This window comes from Pavona decussata, unplaced genomic scaffold, assembly GCF_977016875.1.
Source record: "Pavona decussata unplaced genomic scaffold, jaPavDecu1.1 SCAFFOLD_192, whole genome shotgun sequence".
Taxonomy (NCBI): Eukaryota; Metazoa; Cnidaria; class Anthozoa; order Scleractinia; family Agariciidae; genus Pavona; species Pavona decussata.
In genome coordinates this window covers 3,205-19,051 of record NW_028145601.1, presented here as the reverse complement: position 1 = coordinate 19,051, position 15,847 = coordinate 3,205, and the positions used below count along the sequence as shown (strand labels likewise).

Sequence of the window (15,847 nt, the reverse complement as noted above, 5' to 3'; positions counted from 1 at the left end):
AATTGCGTTTTCTTCCCATAGTTCCATTCATGGCTCATTGATATCTCAGGCTTAAATGAATTTCGTTGCCAATTACTTGCAGAGTGCGGCGATTAGAATGCCGTCAAATCAGGTAGCAAAAGTTGTCATCGTTGGAGACAGTGGAGTCGGAAAATCCACTATCCTTTCGTCGTATTTCGGAGAGCGGTTTAATCCTTGCTACATGCAAACTCGAGGTGAGGTAATTTTCATATGATTAAGTTCTCTGAAGTTTTTCTGAAGTTTGCATTGAATAGATCTCAGACAAGGGGAGTGAATAACGATTTATTATCCTCTATTTTCTGTTGGTAGAGAGAGAAATTAAGAGATCTAAAGTGCAACTGCGCCAACAATCTATAGAACTGCAAATATGGTAAGAAAATTTTTTTTAGGTGGAACTAACCTAAAACCGGAAGTGTACAAACTGTATAATTTCTTAGAATTTCTTGCCATCCACTGGTATGGTCACTACAAAGTTCTCCTTACATCTAACCACTTATTATTCTATTTTAGCATGATCAGTTATTACAAAATCTCATAATTAACCGTTAACAGTTGCAAAGACTTTAACACACCCCCAGCTGCAACCAAGGTGGCTTAATTTGCACTTCATTTTAGCAATGACTTTGTTCAATTAGATGTTGAATCTATTCTGATCAGTTGAACTTTTTACAATAACAGTCAAAATTCCTGCATGCTGATTGGCTTGTTCTAGCTACAATTTGTCTATAAAACCTAGTTTTTATATGTCAGGAAAATCCCAGACGATTGCGGATTTCACTGTGTCCCGACTGTCACAGACTTTCCCGACTAATGAAAACTGGAAGTGGTGGATATCCCTGATCGTCTGGGATGGTCGCAGTCAAATCAGGACAATCAAGAGGGTTTCTATTTTCACGACGCGTCCCAGATATTTTTGCAATGGTCAGCAATCATTCCTGACGTACAAAAAACTCAAATTTGTACTGTCAGGGATGTCGACGACAGTTTTAGCTTGTTACCAATCCTCTAAATTGCTCTGCTTCAGTTCCCCACTTCCCCTCGACAAATAAAAGTGTATGACATCTGGAGATTTTCCCGATATCTCAGCAAAACCTGGGACGGTTGAGAGACAGTGAAATCCCCGACTGTCTGGGATTTTCCCAACATATGAAAACTAGGCTAAGTTAATTAAGAGTACAGACAATAAAAATGATGTCCACATGTAATGCACATGCTTTCTCAACTGAAAATAAAGCCAGTTCCACTCAAGACATACGTTAACTAAACAACAAGCAAAAAAAATTGACAGCAGGTATTAAGACCATAGAAAACTGGGTGTTCTAAGACAAAACACATGATATTTCAATCCACAACAAGTTCAGCAGTACTCTGAGCTAACTAGCAGGGCATTTTCAAACATGCAGCACAACCACTATGGACCCAGCAGTGTAGGTTTCAAATGTTCCAGGGGCATTCCATATATGTTCCACATGGAAGATACGCTGAGAGTTTTGAGGTTCCCCAAGCAGCTGAAACACCTAAACTAGTGAAATGTTACCCAAACTGCCACACAAACCTAGACTCTAAATCCTACACCAAGAGAGAAATCCTGGGTGTTTTTGGATAACAATAGTTCACTTAAAGGGAAAAAAATTTCAAAACCCAAGGTAATTTTACTTCATGCCAATGCATGTGAGGTAATCTCTTGCCAGGAACTACCTGTCTTGCTCTATACTCTTACTCCACTTTACGGCAAAGACTAACAAGTGTACACCAGTATGCCAACCTATTTTGAAACCCATGCCAAAGATCTTCTGTGTGGCCTAGATAAAATGCAGCCTGGCAAATGTTGTGCTAAAGTTATATTAAAAAGCTAAAGGTTTTAAGTTTAAGTTTAAGTTTAATAATGCTTTGTCATGCTAGTATAATGCTAGTATAATAGTTTTATAATGTATTTAAGTTATAAAGCCTTGAATGCTTATTTTAGATTTTTAATTTTTTTGAAATTGTTTGGAGCCTTTAATGGAGACTATGCTTAGCTTTTGTAAAGAAAAAAAGAAAAATAATATATATTTTTTTCTCACCCTGGATGGGACTCAGAAAAAGTAACTTGCAACCACCAGATTGCCAAATTTTGGCCAAGCGACACCTGGTCTACATTTTGATAGCATTTTGAACACAAAATGATGCCTTTTGGTTTTTCCCTTTTTTTCCGTCGATCAGGATGTGGTACAGGGTTGTTTTTTTTTTGCCATTTTGTTAAAGTGACAAGGTGGATATTAAATAAATGTAATCCTAAGATTGGTCAGTTTATTTGTCATATTTCCCTGGTTATGTTAAGGGACACACCTGGTAGCTCCTCTCACAGGACAATCACAGCAGCATATATGCGAGAAGAAGTCCAGGTATGGATTAAGTAACTAAGACAGTGTAGATTGTTAAACTCATCGCCAATAGATGAGCTTGGGGAAGGTGCTTCATGTACTGGCTGGCCTAACAGAGTAGCACAACATCTACCTGACTTTTGGTATTTTGATAGCAGCCCTAAAATTAACGGTAACTGTTAGTAACGGTAACTCATTACTACATAATGACAATGAATGTGGGTCCCTGAACTTTTACTGATACTTGATTTCATCATGAAGAAAAAGTTTGGAGCTCGAGAAAAATCGTATATCTTTTTAGATAATAAAAATTATTTCAAAATTGAATGATTGTACTGAGTTAAGAACCCCTCTAAAGTAATCTGTCCATAATAATTATAATTTGTGACTCTCACTTAATTCACTGTGCCTGTTGCTGTCATTTTTACAGACAGAGGTATATTTAAAGTGAAATGTTACCAGTGAGATGATACACTACATGTAACTGAATTAATGTGATGGGTCTGCATGTACACAACAGTCAGCTTCTCCAGGCTATCAGTCTTCATTGAGTGGCACCGATGATTTAAAACCCAAGGGTGACACACACAGTTCATGGCTTAAAGTTTTTTGTTAACTAGTATAAATTTATCTTTGTTTGTTGTATCACCAGGGAGTGATTCTTGTATATGATGTAACAAATGATGAAAGTTACTACAATGTGCAGCATTGGCTTGCAATTGTAAATCAGGTATGTAACAAGTCAGACTAAGCTTGTTCCTCCAGGACAGATCTGACTCTCCTAAGGTGCTGGATGTTCGTCATTTAATCAATTGGATTGTTCTGAACCAGATCACCATAAAGGTGAAACACTGCAGGTGGTCTCAGATTATTTTGATATTTGGAACCTATCCCCTCGACTCTCAAATAACATTTACCTTTTGAGACCTCCTCCCCCCCCCCCCCCACCCTCAGAATTTCCAATGACCAAGTTCACTGGGAGTATGTATACATGTGTAGGGATTTTGTCCGGAAGCATGCAGTCTTTCTCTCTCGCAAGGTGTATAGTCAGTGCCAAGGCACCAGAGAAGAAATGCTGGGAGTAAGCCCTGCCATGGACTAACATCTCATCCAGGGGAGTCGGTCATTAGTGGAGAACTTTCTTAAATTGATACTTCATGCTTGGTATCCTGTGATGGACTAGCTTCCCATCCACGGGGAGTAATACTTCTAGTCCCTTCATGTTGGTATACTGTGACAGACCAGACTAGCAGCCCCTTATCAAGGCAGAAGGGGTGGGGGAGGGGGCAGTAGGAATACCTCTAGCTGATGCATGCAGCAGAAACCAGCTGAGGTTAAACTTGTAGGCCCAAATTGCAAGTCTTTCCAACACATCCTCTAGTCATGTGTATATAGTGAAGCATTATTTCAAAACCGGGATAAGAAATTTTGAGGAATGTTTTTTTATTCAACAGCAGCAGTCTTTTGCATTCTGTTATGCGACAGAGCAAGAAAGTTTTAACTTATTTTTTGGCTTTTTTTGTGTAGTATTCTGGAAATGGGAATGTCAAGTTTGTGTTTGTTGGAAATAAAACTGATAAAAATGGAAGAAAAGTATTTGTTGAGTCTGGCCAACAGGTATGGTTCACATTTGCCTTTATATAATGAAAAGGAACAATAATTATCATAATTATTATTATAATAATAATAATGATAATAATAACATGCTATAATAATAATAATAATAGTAATAATAATAATAATTATAATAATAATATCATTATAATTATTATTATTATTATTTATATAATTATTATTATTATTATTATAGTTTTATCAACATAGTATTTCAATAATTGAAATTATTCTTGACGTGTACTTTACAAACTGTGTGAATAAGTCATTTTGCTCATTAGCTCACAGGTTATGCTGGCTGCCATGTGAAGTGGTTTTTCACCATTACATTTGTGTGTTTTTGTACTGCACCATAATAATACATGTATTTAATCTTTATTAACCCTTGGTCAGTTTTTATAGCACAAGGTGCTAGTGGGACCGAGCATAATAAACAAACCCTGAAGACACTAACATCCCATCCAGGAGGGGGAGGGGGAGGGGGAGTAACAATATATTTATACTGAGTCTCCTTGCTGCTTCATGCTACAGAAAAGGAGTTAAACGTCAGCCATAAGCCACTTAATATGCTCATACTGTACGTAGTGCAACTATACCATGTTAGGTACCACATACAAACAAATGTCTAGTTGGATTAATTAAGTTTACTCTATTTTAAATGCATTGATTTTGATTGATTCACAGCTGGCAAAGCAATATAATGGAACTTACTTTGAAGCAAGTGCAAAGACAAGGGAAAACATAGAACAGGTATAGTAGTCCTATAGTTATAAGGCCTTAGCCAATTTGAGAAACATGAAAAGCAACTTAGTTATTGACTTTTATAGATCTGCATAGCTGCTGTACTACTACAAATTAAAAACTAAATAGCAGTTGTAAAGGCTGCCTTGAGCTAAAACTATAACCAAACTGATGGTTTTGTTATGAGAATTGTTTACATTGAGTCAGACTTAACCTGCTGTAGTTTGAACTTTGCTTGTTTTGTGTTTTGCAAGCAGAACACAGTTTTAAACACTTTGTACTCTATGGAAATGCAAAAAATGCAAACATCATTATCATTATCATTATCATTATCATTATCATTATCATTATCATTATCATTATCATTATCATTATCATTATCATAATCATTGTCATTATCATTATCATTATTTTTTTTATTTATTTAATTTTTTTTTTTCAAAATACTGTGCTAAAATTATTGTAGGTTTTTTTCTTAGCTTCCTAATACAGAGGTATTTTTGTGCTGTTTTTGACCATGGATTGGATTGGTTAACTTTACTTTAACACGGTAAATTTGTTAGTTAAGATTAAAAATTTACGAAATATATAGACTCCTGTCTATAAAGTTCTACTGTCAGATTTACAAACTTCCAGAAAAAGAAAAAAAAATACTGCTTTACGTGTTAAAAGGAATACATGACTTGTATAATTAGTCACTTAAGAGGCTGAACAAGTAGAGCTGACAATAGAAGTCATTTAGTGATTCTGGCTGCCTCAAATCAGACGGTAAGCTGTTCCAAAGTGCCGCACCACTGAAGCTAAAGCTGTTTTTTAAAACACGTTGGTGCAGGACAATGTAACTGCAAGTTTGTTCACGGAGTCTCTTCTGTAGTAAAAGCAGATCTTCAAGAAGATAAAGATAATTTACCCTATCTAGACCGAAGCGAGTGGGGGAAGGGGGGGGGGGGGGGAATGGGGGACGGATTCTGGCCGCGGCGACTTTGAACCTGAATAACTTTTTTTAATATAGAGGGTATGCACTGTCACGCAGTAAATCGAAGACCATCCAGTGGAAAAAGTTGAGAAGTTGTGATGTTATAGAGGATGACAAAAGGAGACAATTCCCCAAATTTTAAGCCTGTACGTCTCACCCAAACGTCAGATATCCGTCGAAATGTTTTGCAGCAATTTACAGAGCCCAGTATGGATCCGCCATCTTGGTGTACCTCCGTGAAACACCAATATGGCGGCCGAAAAATAGTGTTAACATCTGGAACTTACTTTGGCTATCTAGCGACTGATTAGCAGTACTGAACACACACCAAAACCACTTACATGAGCACTTTTTCTAATGTTCTAACTTCTAAAAGGCTGAAATTAATGAGATAAGCATATATTTTTTTCAACAAATTCGATCCATAACCGTGAAGTTCAAACTCCTATGATTTCCAAACGAAGGACGCGATGGAGCTGTCAAATTGTAAACAGTTATAAATATACGGCCTCTTATGCCTGATGAGGATAAAAACTTTAGAAGCTCTTTAGTTTTGGATTTTAGAAAATTATGACGTCACATGAATACGCTCTATGTGACCTCGAACGACCTGAAACTTGAGGACCTTTTTCGGAAATTTATCCGGGAACACTTTGACGTCATCGGTTTCTGTTCACTGACTTTGATGTTGCCATGGCAACCAATTTTTGACAGGCCGTTTTTTGAGAAAATGGAAAATCTCTTTTTAAATGGCCTGCGTAGCTGGCAGTATTGTAGGGGCGCGCGAAATAAAGTTTTAGCGGCCCTCAAAGTCCCCCCTCCCAATTCTCCTCGCCGCTCGCTTCTAGCGGCTCCGCCGCCAAAACTTTATTTCGCGCGCGCCTACAATACCGCCAGCTACGCAGGCTACTTTTAAAATGACAAAAATAATCTACCCCCCTCCCCAACCCGGCCCAGATGGCAAAAAAAAAAACCCGGTCTAAATAGGATTAAGCAAAAGCCCGGCACTTTCTAAGATCTCCTTTTTTTACTATGGACAGACATGCATGGTTGCACACATGGGACACTTTTTTTTTTATTTCTTTAATTTCCTAATAACGTTTTTTTTTTTTTGGTTTTTTTCAGATATTCCAGACAATGGCAAGGAGCATATTAGGTGAAATAACAAACCAGGTGAGCATACAATGACACATTTTTTCGTTGCTTCAGAGTGGCGCATTTGAAAAGCTGGAAAGATTGAAAAATATGGGGCTGTGAAAGGATTGTACCAAGATGAAACATTCGTACCGGCTGACAGTTACTTTGTCCATGGATTCGTGGAACTCAAATTACTTAAGGTCGCAAATGATATTCTAATCTTGGGACTGAATGAATGGGTTTAGCTTCTAGTGGCTGGTAGCCTGAGTGCGTAACTGGCGGTTTTTGTTGGGGTTTGGTGGCCTGCGGCAGAGCCGCGAGAAGAATGGGGACGCTACCCTCGCTTCGCGCGCGCACCTGATTCCTCTCTATCCAAGTGTTTCTTGAGCTTCAATGTTCTTTCATGATCAGTCGCGCACCGCTTAGGCACAAATATGACTCAAATGACGGGACGTTCTGCAGTTAAGGCGTTTCAATGCAGTTAACATTTTGTCCATTTGTCTTGCAGAAGAACCCCGCTGTACCAAATGAACAGGACAACAGCAACTCTCTCGACGGAGGAAAAGAAAGAGGATTTCCTTGTACTGTTCTATGATAAAAATCCGTCTAAACTAGAGCAATTTTCCAGTAACTGTCAAAAAATATACTTCCCCAATGTAATTGCAAAGTAAGTTACTTTTTTTTCTGTAAAACAAGACGAATAACAGGAAAGCGCGGGGAAAATGGCGATTGGTAGATTGACTTTGAAAACAGCATCTTTGTTGTGGTAACGGTTGGTTAGACTAATTTGTGAGCATGTTACAAGATTCTGTCAACCAGCTAAAAGACTTAAAGCTATCTGCGATGTAAACACAAACTAATTTGAAATTAATTTCTATGAAAGTCACTGGGAAATTTCTCTAAAGATTGAAAATTTGAATTTAAATACATGGTATTGCGCTAAAAGCGAAAACTGACGATCGTTTTGCCAAGCGGCATTATATGTGAGCGAGAATTTGAACAGTTCCAAACTCGAATCGAGCGTACGGGATTAGAGAGAGGGCATAAGAATTACAAGATGAAACGAGAGTGATCGAATTTTCATGAACACGAGAAATTTTGTATAACACTTGTGTACAGTTAGGCTACAACCAGTAGATAATTTGTTCTTTAAATATAGAAAGGAACGTGGGAATCGAGAAGTTTACGACCACTTCGCTCGACGTCGGATTGCACCACGAGATAGTAAAGTCCCTCCACTCTTCGAGAAAAACTTCCTGTTTGATGAACAGAAAAGCGACGAATAAGGCGCAAATTCAGTCCAAACTGACCTAATAACGACAAGTGCGTTAAAAACCTCTCGGCCGTATATGTAGCCCTCACTGACAAACGCTCAATATGCTCTGCGCTTACAAACAAGTTTAGTCTTGTGATATGATTATGCAGGATGTTTGTCTCATGGACCTAGTTTAATCTTTTTTTACATTTTCATCGAACAAGAAGTGTTTTCTGAATTTTCAAGCACAATGCGAAGTGGAGCGATTTGTATGGGGAAGAGGAGGTGGCCGGTGGATGGTTGGAATAAGTTAATTAGTTTAGTAACTGTCAGTTGTAATGATTGAGTGCAATTAAAATCATCAGCATCAGCAGCGTGAAGGAGCCCGAGAAGATAACTCGGGTTCTGCATTGAAATAGAACATGGAAACTGAAAACTAAGGTAATCCCAGTGGTCACTGGTGTGGAATAAAAATGAATATGTCAATACGTTGCAGAAGTCACATATTATTGCTTGGGACAGCTCGCATATTGAGGAAGGTGCTCTCTGTCTGAGGATGCAAGACTTGATTGATATACCAGCGTTGGAACTTAATTTTCTGCTGTGAATACCAGAGAACAATTAACAATTATTCCACGAGCGCGCGTTGGATATGAGATGATAGATAGCCAACAAGGCGCGTAGCGCCAAATTGGCTATAACCATCTCATATCCAACAAGCGCGAGTGGAATAATTGTTTTATTATAAACGATCTAGTAATAGTGGTAGGCCTTGCTGATTTCCTTTTCAAGAGTAACCAGAAAACAATTTATGGTTGCTATTTCTCGGGCATGGTATAATGGCTCATATACCATGGCTCCTAAGCCAATCAAATCCCTGGAATTGCATTTTACAATGATTCAGTTTTTAATAATAATCCTCAGCGTTCAAGGGCGCTTTACAAGAAGAACAATTAAAAGACTAAGATCCTAGCAAAAGGATAAGGAAAGCGACAAATCAAATTTCCGAATGAAGGAAAATTGAAGAGACCGAGTGATCATCGACTTCCCCGAGGTCGGTGTCGATTGACAAAGCAAATATTAGCTATTACCAACTTGGCCACCGTAAAGAATTCGAGTGCTGACGTTTCAATAGCCTGTTCCACGCTCCTAGAGAGACGCGCGAAGGAGAGGGCGAGGGGACGAAAACGAGGGGGACTTTTTCTCTCCTCCAGTCCACCTCGATTTCGTCCCCTCGCCCTCTCCTTCGCGCGTCTCTCTAGGAGCGTGGAACAGGCTAACGTTTCAAACGTCAAACTTTGTTCATAAAACCAATATTCGTTTTCCACTCCCGCCGACGCAGCACCAAAGTTTCTTTCGAAACTATCTCCCCTCTTTATATATTAGCAGCTAGGGTTATTCTGCAAGCCAACTGCGAGGTAAACTCAAGATCAAGCCTGCTTCTTGAAAAATTGAAGTTGGACCAAGTTGTTAGGATTGGTCAATTTTGGGGGCCGTATTTCACCGAACTCGCTTTTTCCCGTTGATTTATGGCCCGCGCGTTTGGGGCATAAATCAACTGGAAAAAACGCGGTCCGCATCGGTTGCGTGTGTAACTGTTAGGTTGTAAACATTGAAAAAATGAACCGGAGATGGAAAAGCAGCCCGAAGCGGAAGTTCGTTACACGTGATGTATGACGTAGATCACATACATCCGGGGCAGTTTTAAATAAGGAAAGAATGTTCGTGAGACGAAGGGAATTTTGTTCAGCGACAAATACAATGTTTCAAGTGTTGAGAAGTGCTGTGTGTTTAGCAGGGTGGTTTTATGAGGCGCGTGTACCATAACATGGATCGGCATGTGTACGAGTTATTTCTTGCTAAGATTTTATTTTAAGATTGGTTGAGCCTCACACAAGAGATGCCACCGATTTAGTAACACAACCACAGAGTGACTGCTGAACACTCATCTGTCGAAGCGAAAGGAGAGACCACAATACAAGATTTTAGTCTGATACATTCATCTTCAGATTTGAAGATACACCATGCAGAGATGCCAACCTCTGAAGATCTGAAATCTGGAGATTTTTTCTTTTGAGCACCCTCTCCTCCCCCCTCCTTATTTCCCTACCTTCCCCTCAAACAAAATTGATGCACTCACGCCCTACCCCTCCCCTCCCCCCCTCCACGGAAAATCATCCCAGCCAGTATTTTGGGCGATTTGAGTTGAAATATTAGCTTATTTTACAAATAGACCGCCAGGTCGCTTTTATCCGGGAGATTTAGGGAGCTGACCAAAACAAGTTTGTTCGAAGTGGACCCACCTTGTCTGGTGTAGGGTGGCAAAGACACCATCTGTTACCAACAAAATTTTATTGGCTTTAAAATTTGAGTTGACACAAAGTATTCAGCTACCAAGAGTCAAAATTGCTCGATCGTTAATTATTCATCAAAGTTATGACCAATCAATAGGTAGAATTAAAGTCACAGGTACACCTCTGTAAACCCCAATACAACTCAATGAATTATTAAACAGCATAATTAACTTTTGATACAAACTCCTGTTCAGCTTACTAGTAATCATTAACTTCTGATACAGATTTCTACTGATTAAAATGCAAAACACAATACATTTAATTTACTGTTTTCGTTTCACAAATACGATAAAATACAGTAATAGCCCGCGTATAAGAACCTGGGTTTTAAGAACCTGTTAGGCTAAAATTTTCATTTTAAGCCCCCTCCACATAAGAACCTATTTAGGCTAAAATTTTAAGTTAGGTTCTTATTAGTGGGGTTGCTGTGAAAGTGTAAGATCATCATCTATTTAAAAGTAACTTGACATAACTTTTTTTCTTTCAAGCTTAAGTATCATGTTGTATTTCTATTGTGTTTGCCATTATACTGTATTATGAGATGGTATTTATTTAATAGTATATTCAGATGAAATTCATATGAAAATATAAAAACCTATTTTAAGAACCTTGGTAGCCTAAATTTGCTTCAAGTACTATTTATATTAGAACCTATTTAGGCTAAATTGAAAAATTCAGGTTCTTATACGTGGGCTATTACTGTATTTGCGTCCGATCTGTATGGGCTTTACAATGGTTGGCCTTCGGCTCGCCATTGTAAACGCCCACACAGATTTCTCGCTCATATTTTATCTAGTACTAAAACTCGTTGGCTCAAAGCACTTCATTCATGATTGCTGTTGGTATCTTCTGCCATAATTGCAGAAAGGCATCCTAGGCTGTCCGCCCGCACTGCTAACTTTAACTAATTTGTCTAAATGTGGCATTTATTTCTGTAGAAAAACTTTCCAACATGGAAAAAGCAAGAGGAAAAATTGCTGGAACTTTGGATGATCTGGGCGGTGGATCTGACAAAGCAAAACAGATGTAGCGAAAATGAGTATTGACAGTTTTGATTTTGATTGGTATAAAAAGCACAAGACTCTAGCACCAGCTGCAGCCAAGAGCACTCTTGAGCTGTCTGCACACCATTTTTTTACTACCATGTGTTGCCTTGACGTTCAAATAATAGCAATATGCAGGATATTTGTTCCATGAACCTAGTTTAATGGCCTTAGCTCCCACGAGTCTCCTGTAGCTCAGTGTTGTAGTCGGAAGGTCCTAATAGGAGCACTCGGATTTCTTCTTTCAGAGTATGCCTGTGTATCTTTCTAGAATAATACATCATGCTTATTCATTCACCAGGCTTGAAGTATACCATCACATTAATTTCACATGTGTTGCCTTCTTTAGACTTGGTACCGTCGTCTAATAAAACTGGCCTCGTTTGCTCACTATTTAATTACAAGCGGTTAAAGTAAGAATTCTTTTCGATATCCACGCAAGTTTTAGGCTCAGGAACTGAAATTGGTGTTAGATAAGAAGGCTGAATCTTGGTCAAGTTTCAGTCGTTATTGGCTTTCTCCGAACAAAAATTTTATTTTGTTTGTCCTGGTCTATTTCACTGCTAGTCACGTGCTTTGAATATTTATCATAACTTGAAGTCGTGCAAAAGGTAAAATTTACAATGGAAGACTTGAGAAGCGGGAGCATATATTTATGTAAATTCTACCTTTTGCACGACTTCACGTAATCATAAATATTCACAGCACGTGAATAGCAATGGAATAGACCTGGACAAACAAAATAAAACTCTTGTTCGGAGAAAGCAAATAATGACTGAAAATTGACCAAAATTCAGCCTTCTTATCTAACACCGCTTTCGGTTCTTGAGCCTAAAACTTACATGAATATCGAAAAGAATTTTTACTCTAACCGCTTGTAATATAACAGAAAAATCTGTGGGGGTATTTTAAAGATATCTCGATTTATGCAAAGTAGGAAGTTTTTCATTAGACTTTCATTCATCTGCGCTTTATTTTAACTGTTTTCAAACATAAATATCTTGAAATCGGAGATACCCATGAAGCTCAATGTACATTTAGAATGTTTTACCATGAGGAAAGACCCTTTAACAGAAAAGACAAAGTGTCAAGTTTTATTTTGCAAGAGATATCGGCGAAAAGAGGGGAATAAACAAAATCACCCCGTAAAAAATTGATTCATTATTTACTCGAAAACGCTCTTACATATGTTTTTCTAATTTCGCCTACAAGTTGTCTAGATTGAGTAGTTTAAATCCCTAAAGTTTCGTCCTAAAGTGTCTGACTAGATTTCGAGATAATCGACAATGTTTAAAATGAGAGGCTATGCGCTTCCGTTGTTATGGTAATAGCTGTTGCTTGGAAACCGATGAAAAAATTAACTTTGATCATATGTTGAATGATGATGTAGTATGAAGGAGATCGAAGTTTATCTTGTATGCGAGATTGTAATTTCAAAACTTCCACCCTAAGTCCAGAAAAACTGCCGCGAGCCTCCTTAATATAAAGTTTACGACTGATCGAGTGACCGAGCGAGTGACAATTTTGCCAGCGAACAATAACTCGTTCATTGCGCATGTGCGCATTCACTACAAGGTAAGGAAAAGGAAGCTCTTCATTCATAATGGCGGACGTCAGCGAAGATCATGGACTGACACGTCTTGGTCATGCGTGTTTTACGTGACAACACTCCGCGGTCCGCCATTTTGAGTATCACTGTAGTGTATTGCATCAGTTTCATCATGATTGTACTTTTCCTGTTACACGATAAATTATACTGTTCCAAGTACAAAGTAGTATTACTGTTAACTAGTATTGTACCCTTGATATACTTTCTCGGTTGCAAAATAAAGAATGAGTTGAGTTGAAGCAAGGACACGAGTCACTTCTCTGTATGACTACACAAAAGTCACCAAGACCCTGCGGACGATCCGCGCGTTTGTGAATTCGATTCTGTAAGTGCGATATTAGAAATCTTTCGTGAAGTCGCTAATTTATCGATACGGTACAGCGAAGCCGTCGGGAAACTTGTGTACTTGCTACATAAACAGTGGAAGGGCTGACAGATAATAAACAGTTAAACTGTACACTTTTCGTTAGTATCTGATCACTATTCACATACCTTTGTGATCAGTTGTTTCGGAATGCTCCTTCACAGCTTGAAGTGAGGTTTCATCCAGGAGCACGATCTGTGCAAACAAATATGGAATGTTAGGGGCACTCAACAAGAACATTAAAGGAAAAAACGTTGAATTCCCAGATCGTTTGGTGGTGTTGTTAAAGGGGAAGTATCAAGGGGGTTTTGACATCTTTGTTAAAAATGATGAAATAAGACCTTCAATCAGCTGCCAACTGAATTCTAGAATGACGAGAGGAAAGAAATTCACTCAATTCTTGAAAGGAACAAAACATGGGCCTAATATTTTTGAAGTTTCAATCCATTCCGATCTACTCTGTCTCTGGCCAGAGGCACTTATCGACAGTTTTTTTGCACTGGGGTGATAATTTATAACAAACTTGACAATTATTTCGTAGTTTCTGCTGACAGACAAACATTTTTGGGTTTTGAAATGACAGCACCTTTAAAGACATATTTGCCAGTAAGCCAATGCTGTCACATTTTCAGAATTTTCGAGCTGTCGTTGGTTTAACGAACAGGCTGGCTAGTGCTACTTCGTATTTTTATCGAGATATTTGTCTCCGAAAACGAAAGGAATTTGTTTTCCACGGTGTACGAAATTTTGTGCCGACATTTTAGGGAAGAAAACAGAAGATTTTCTTTTAAACTACATCCGAATCTCTGAAGCGAAATAGGTCTCCGTCGCTTCCGAACAGATATCCACCAAAATCATGAACTTTTAAATGGCTTTAGAATTTTTCTAAACATCCCACACGATTCTCAATTGAAGAGAATTCGACAAGTTCATTCGAATTATTTAACCATCTTTGAATAGTTATCAGGTTAGTGTAGAATACCTCTTTAACTGAAAAGGTTGCTGGTAAAACGTTCCCAAGGACAATTATCTGAAAAAAAAAATAAAATAAAAGCGAGGTGTTAAAAATATGTGAATCTTATCCTTCGACAAGTTCTCTAGTCCTGTCCCAGAGCTCTCTCTTATCCCACCTTGCATGGAATAGGAAAAAAACTTCGATAAAGTAGGAGTAAGATTTGTTATAATAACCCACATGTACCTCGCCTGTTGCAGACATCTTGGACAAGGATATGGCGAAAACTGACTAATGTCTTTGTTCGGAGGCTGAATGTTACTTAAAACGGACCAGGAAAAATCGACACCCTCTCTTGGGAAGAAGCAAGAAAACTATGAGCAAACAGCTGATTGGAATGACATGTTATGTTCATCGAATTCGGTGTTGTTTATCACCTGATGGGACTTTGTGCCCCACTCTATCATTATGGTTAATCTTAAATACAACTCTGTTATGTAACTTCAGTGAGAGGACTAACATTTCGATGACTGAATATAGTTTTAGTGGTGACAATCTGCCAACTGTGAAACAAAACGTACACATGGATTTCAAATATGTGGGTTTTACATATTTTACGTTTATTTCTTCACCTCTACGAGCATATTACGAATTCAATCTACAATTCCCTGCCGTGGTTTGAACCTGCGAGCTCCGGCTCTACAGACTGCACTACGTATCAAGCCCTCTTGGATAGCCACAAGCCCCCCCCCCCCCCCCATCCTTAACAAGACTAATGAACAATAACAAAGCATTAGAGCAAACGCTTTGCATCCCTTACTAAAAGTTCATGAATAAGCAGTTTTATAATTATTTTTCTTTTAAATAAAAGAAATTGTAGACAGTGTATAAGTCATTACGTTTGTACTGTTATACGATGAAATCGACACCGAGGCAAAATTATAAAGAGGGAATCTCTTGGAATCGACAATTTTTTTTGCAGGATCGGGGATCAAAATTCCCATCGCATTTGGGATCAGGGATCAAAAGTTTGGGTAAAAAGATTATGAAAAAATATACCTCGTTTCGACCCTGCTATGTATCCAGTCCTCTTGGATAGTGACAAGAAACCGTTGTTAACGAGTCACTTAGGACGCGGAATAGACCATCCCTTCCATCAGTGGCCATGGGTGACTAAATTCCAATCCCATCCTAGTGCGTCCTGACCCGTAACTCAAACGTCTCGAAAAGTAAGCTATATTTAATTATCTATCTAATTAAATTAAACTAAGTCACACACCCAGTTGTGAAAACGTTTGTGACTGTTTTTATTTAAAATCACATACAAATTAGAAGGACAAGGACTCGGCTTAATGTTCCTTCATGTTAAATCCCTGTTGTTGTCTCCGCTTCCGGTCAATGGCCCCGGGTCAAACCGA

At 38.4% G+C, this 15,847-nt stretch overlaps 1 protein-coding gene and 1 long non-coding RNA gene across 2 annotated transcripts; one reads left to right on the top strand and one right to left on the bottom strand.

Annotated features, from left to right (window-relative positions):
- Window positions 1-4: 4 nt before the first annotated feature.
- On the top strand, window positions 5-8,598 carry LOC146461973 (uncharacterized). Its single transcript, XM_085086189.1, has 8 exons — window positions 5-215; window positions 331-391; window positions 2,342-2,405; window positions 3,037-3,114; window positions 3,912-4,001; window positions 4,683-4,748; window positions 6,841-6,888; window positions 7,361-8,598. Exons 1-8 carry the CDS (start codon window positions 56-58, stop codon window positions 7,445-7,447), a joined length of 654 nt encoding a protein of 217 aa, XP_084942315.1. The 5' UTR covers window positions 5-55; the 3' UTR covers window positions 7,448-8,598.
- Window positions 8,599-10,442: 1,844 nt separating this feature from the next.
- LOC146461972 (uncharacterized) lies at window positions 10,443-14,863 on the bottom strand. The gene is made up of 4 exons (XR_014857265.1): window positions 14,676-14,863; window positions 14,460-14,507; window positions 13,606-13,672; window positions 10,443-11,468 (listed from the first exon to the last, which is right to left on the bottom strand). It is a non-coding gene; the product is annotated as an uncharacterized LOC146461972 (long non-coding RNA).
- Window positions 14,864-15,847: the final 984 nt, after the last annotated feature.

What these genes read in the sequence shown, in the direction of transcription:
- LOC146461973 (XM_085086189.1), top strand. Translation starts at nt 56, where the DNA reads ATGAATTTCGTTGCCAATTACTTGCAGAGTGCGGCGATTAGAATGCCG. An exon ending in TTGCTACATGCAAACTCGAG is followed by an intron (nt 216 to 330) that starts GTGAGGTAATTT and finishes TTCTGTTGGTAG; the next exon opens with AGAGAGAAATTAAGAGATCT. An exon ending in GGCTTGCAATTGTAAATCAG is followed by an intron (nt 3,115 to 3,911) that starts GTATGTAACAAG and finishes TTTTTTGTGTAG; the next exon opens with TATTCTGGAAATGGGAATGT.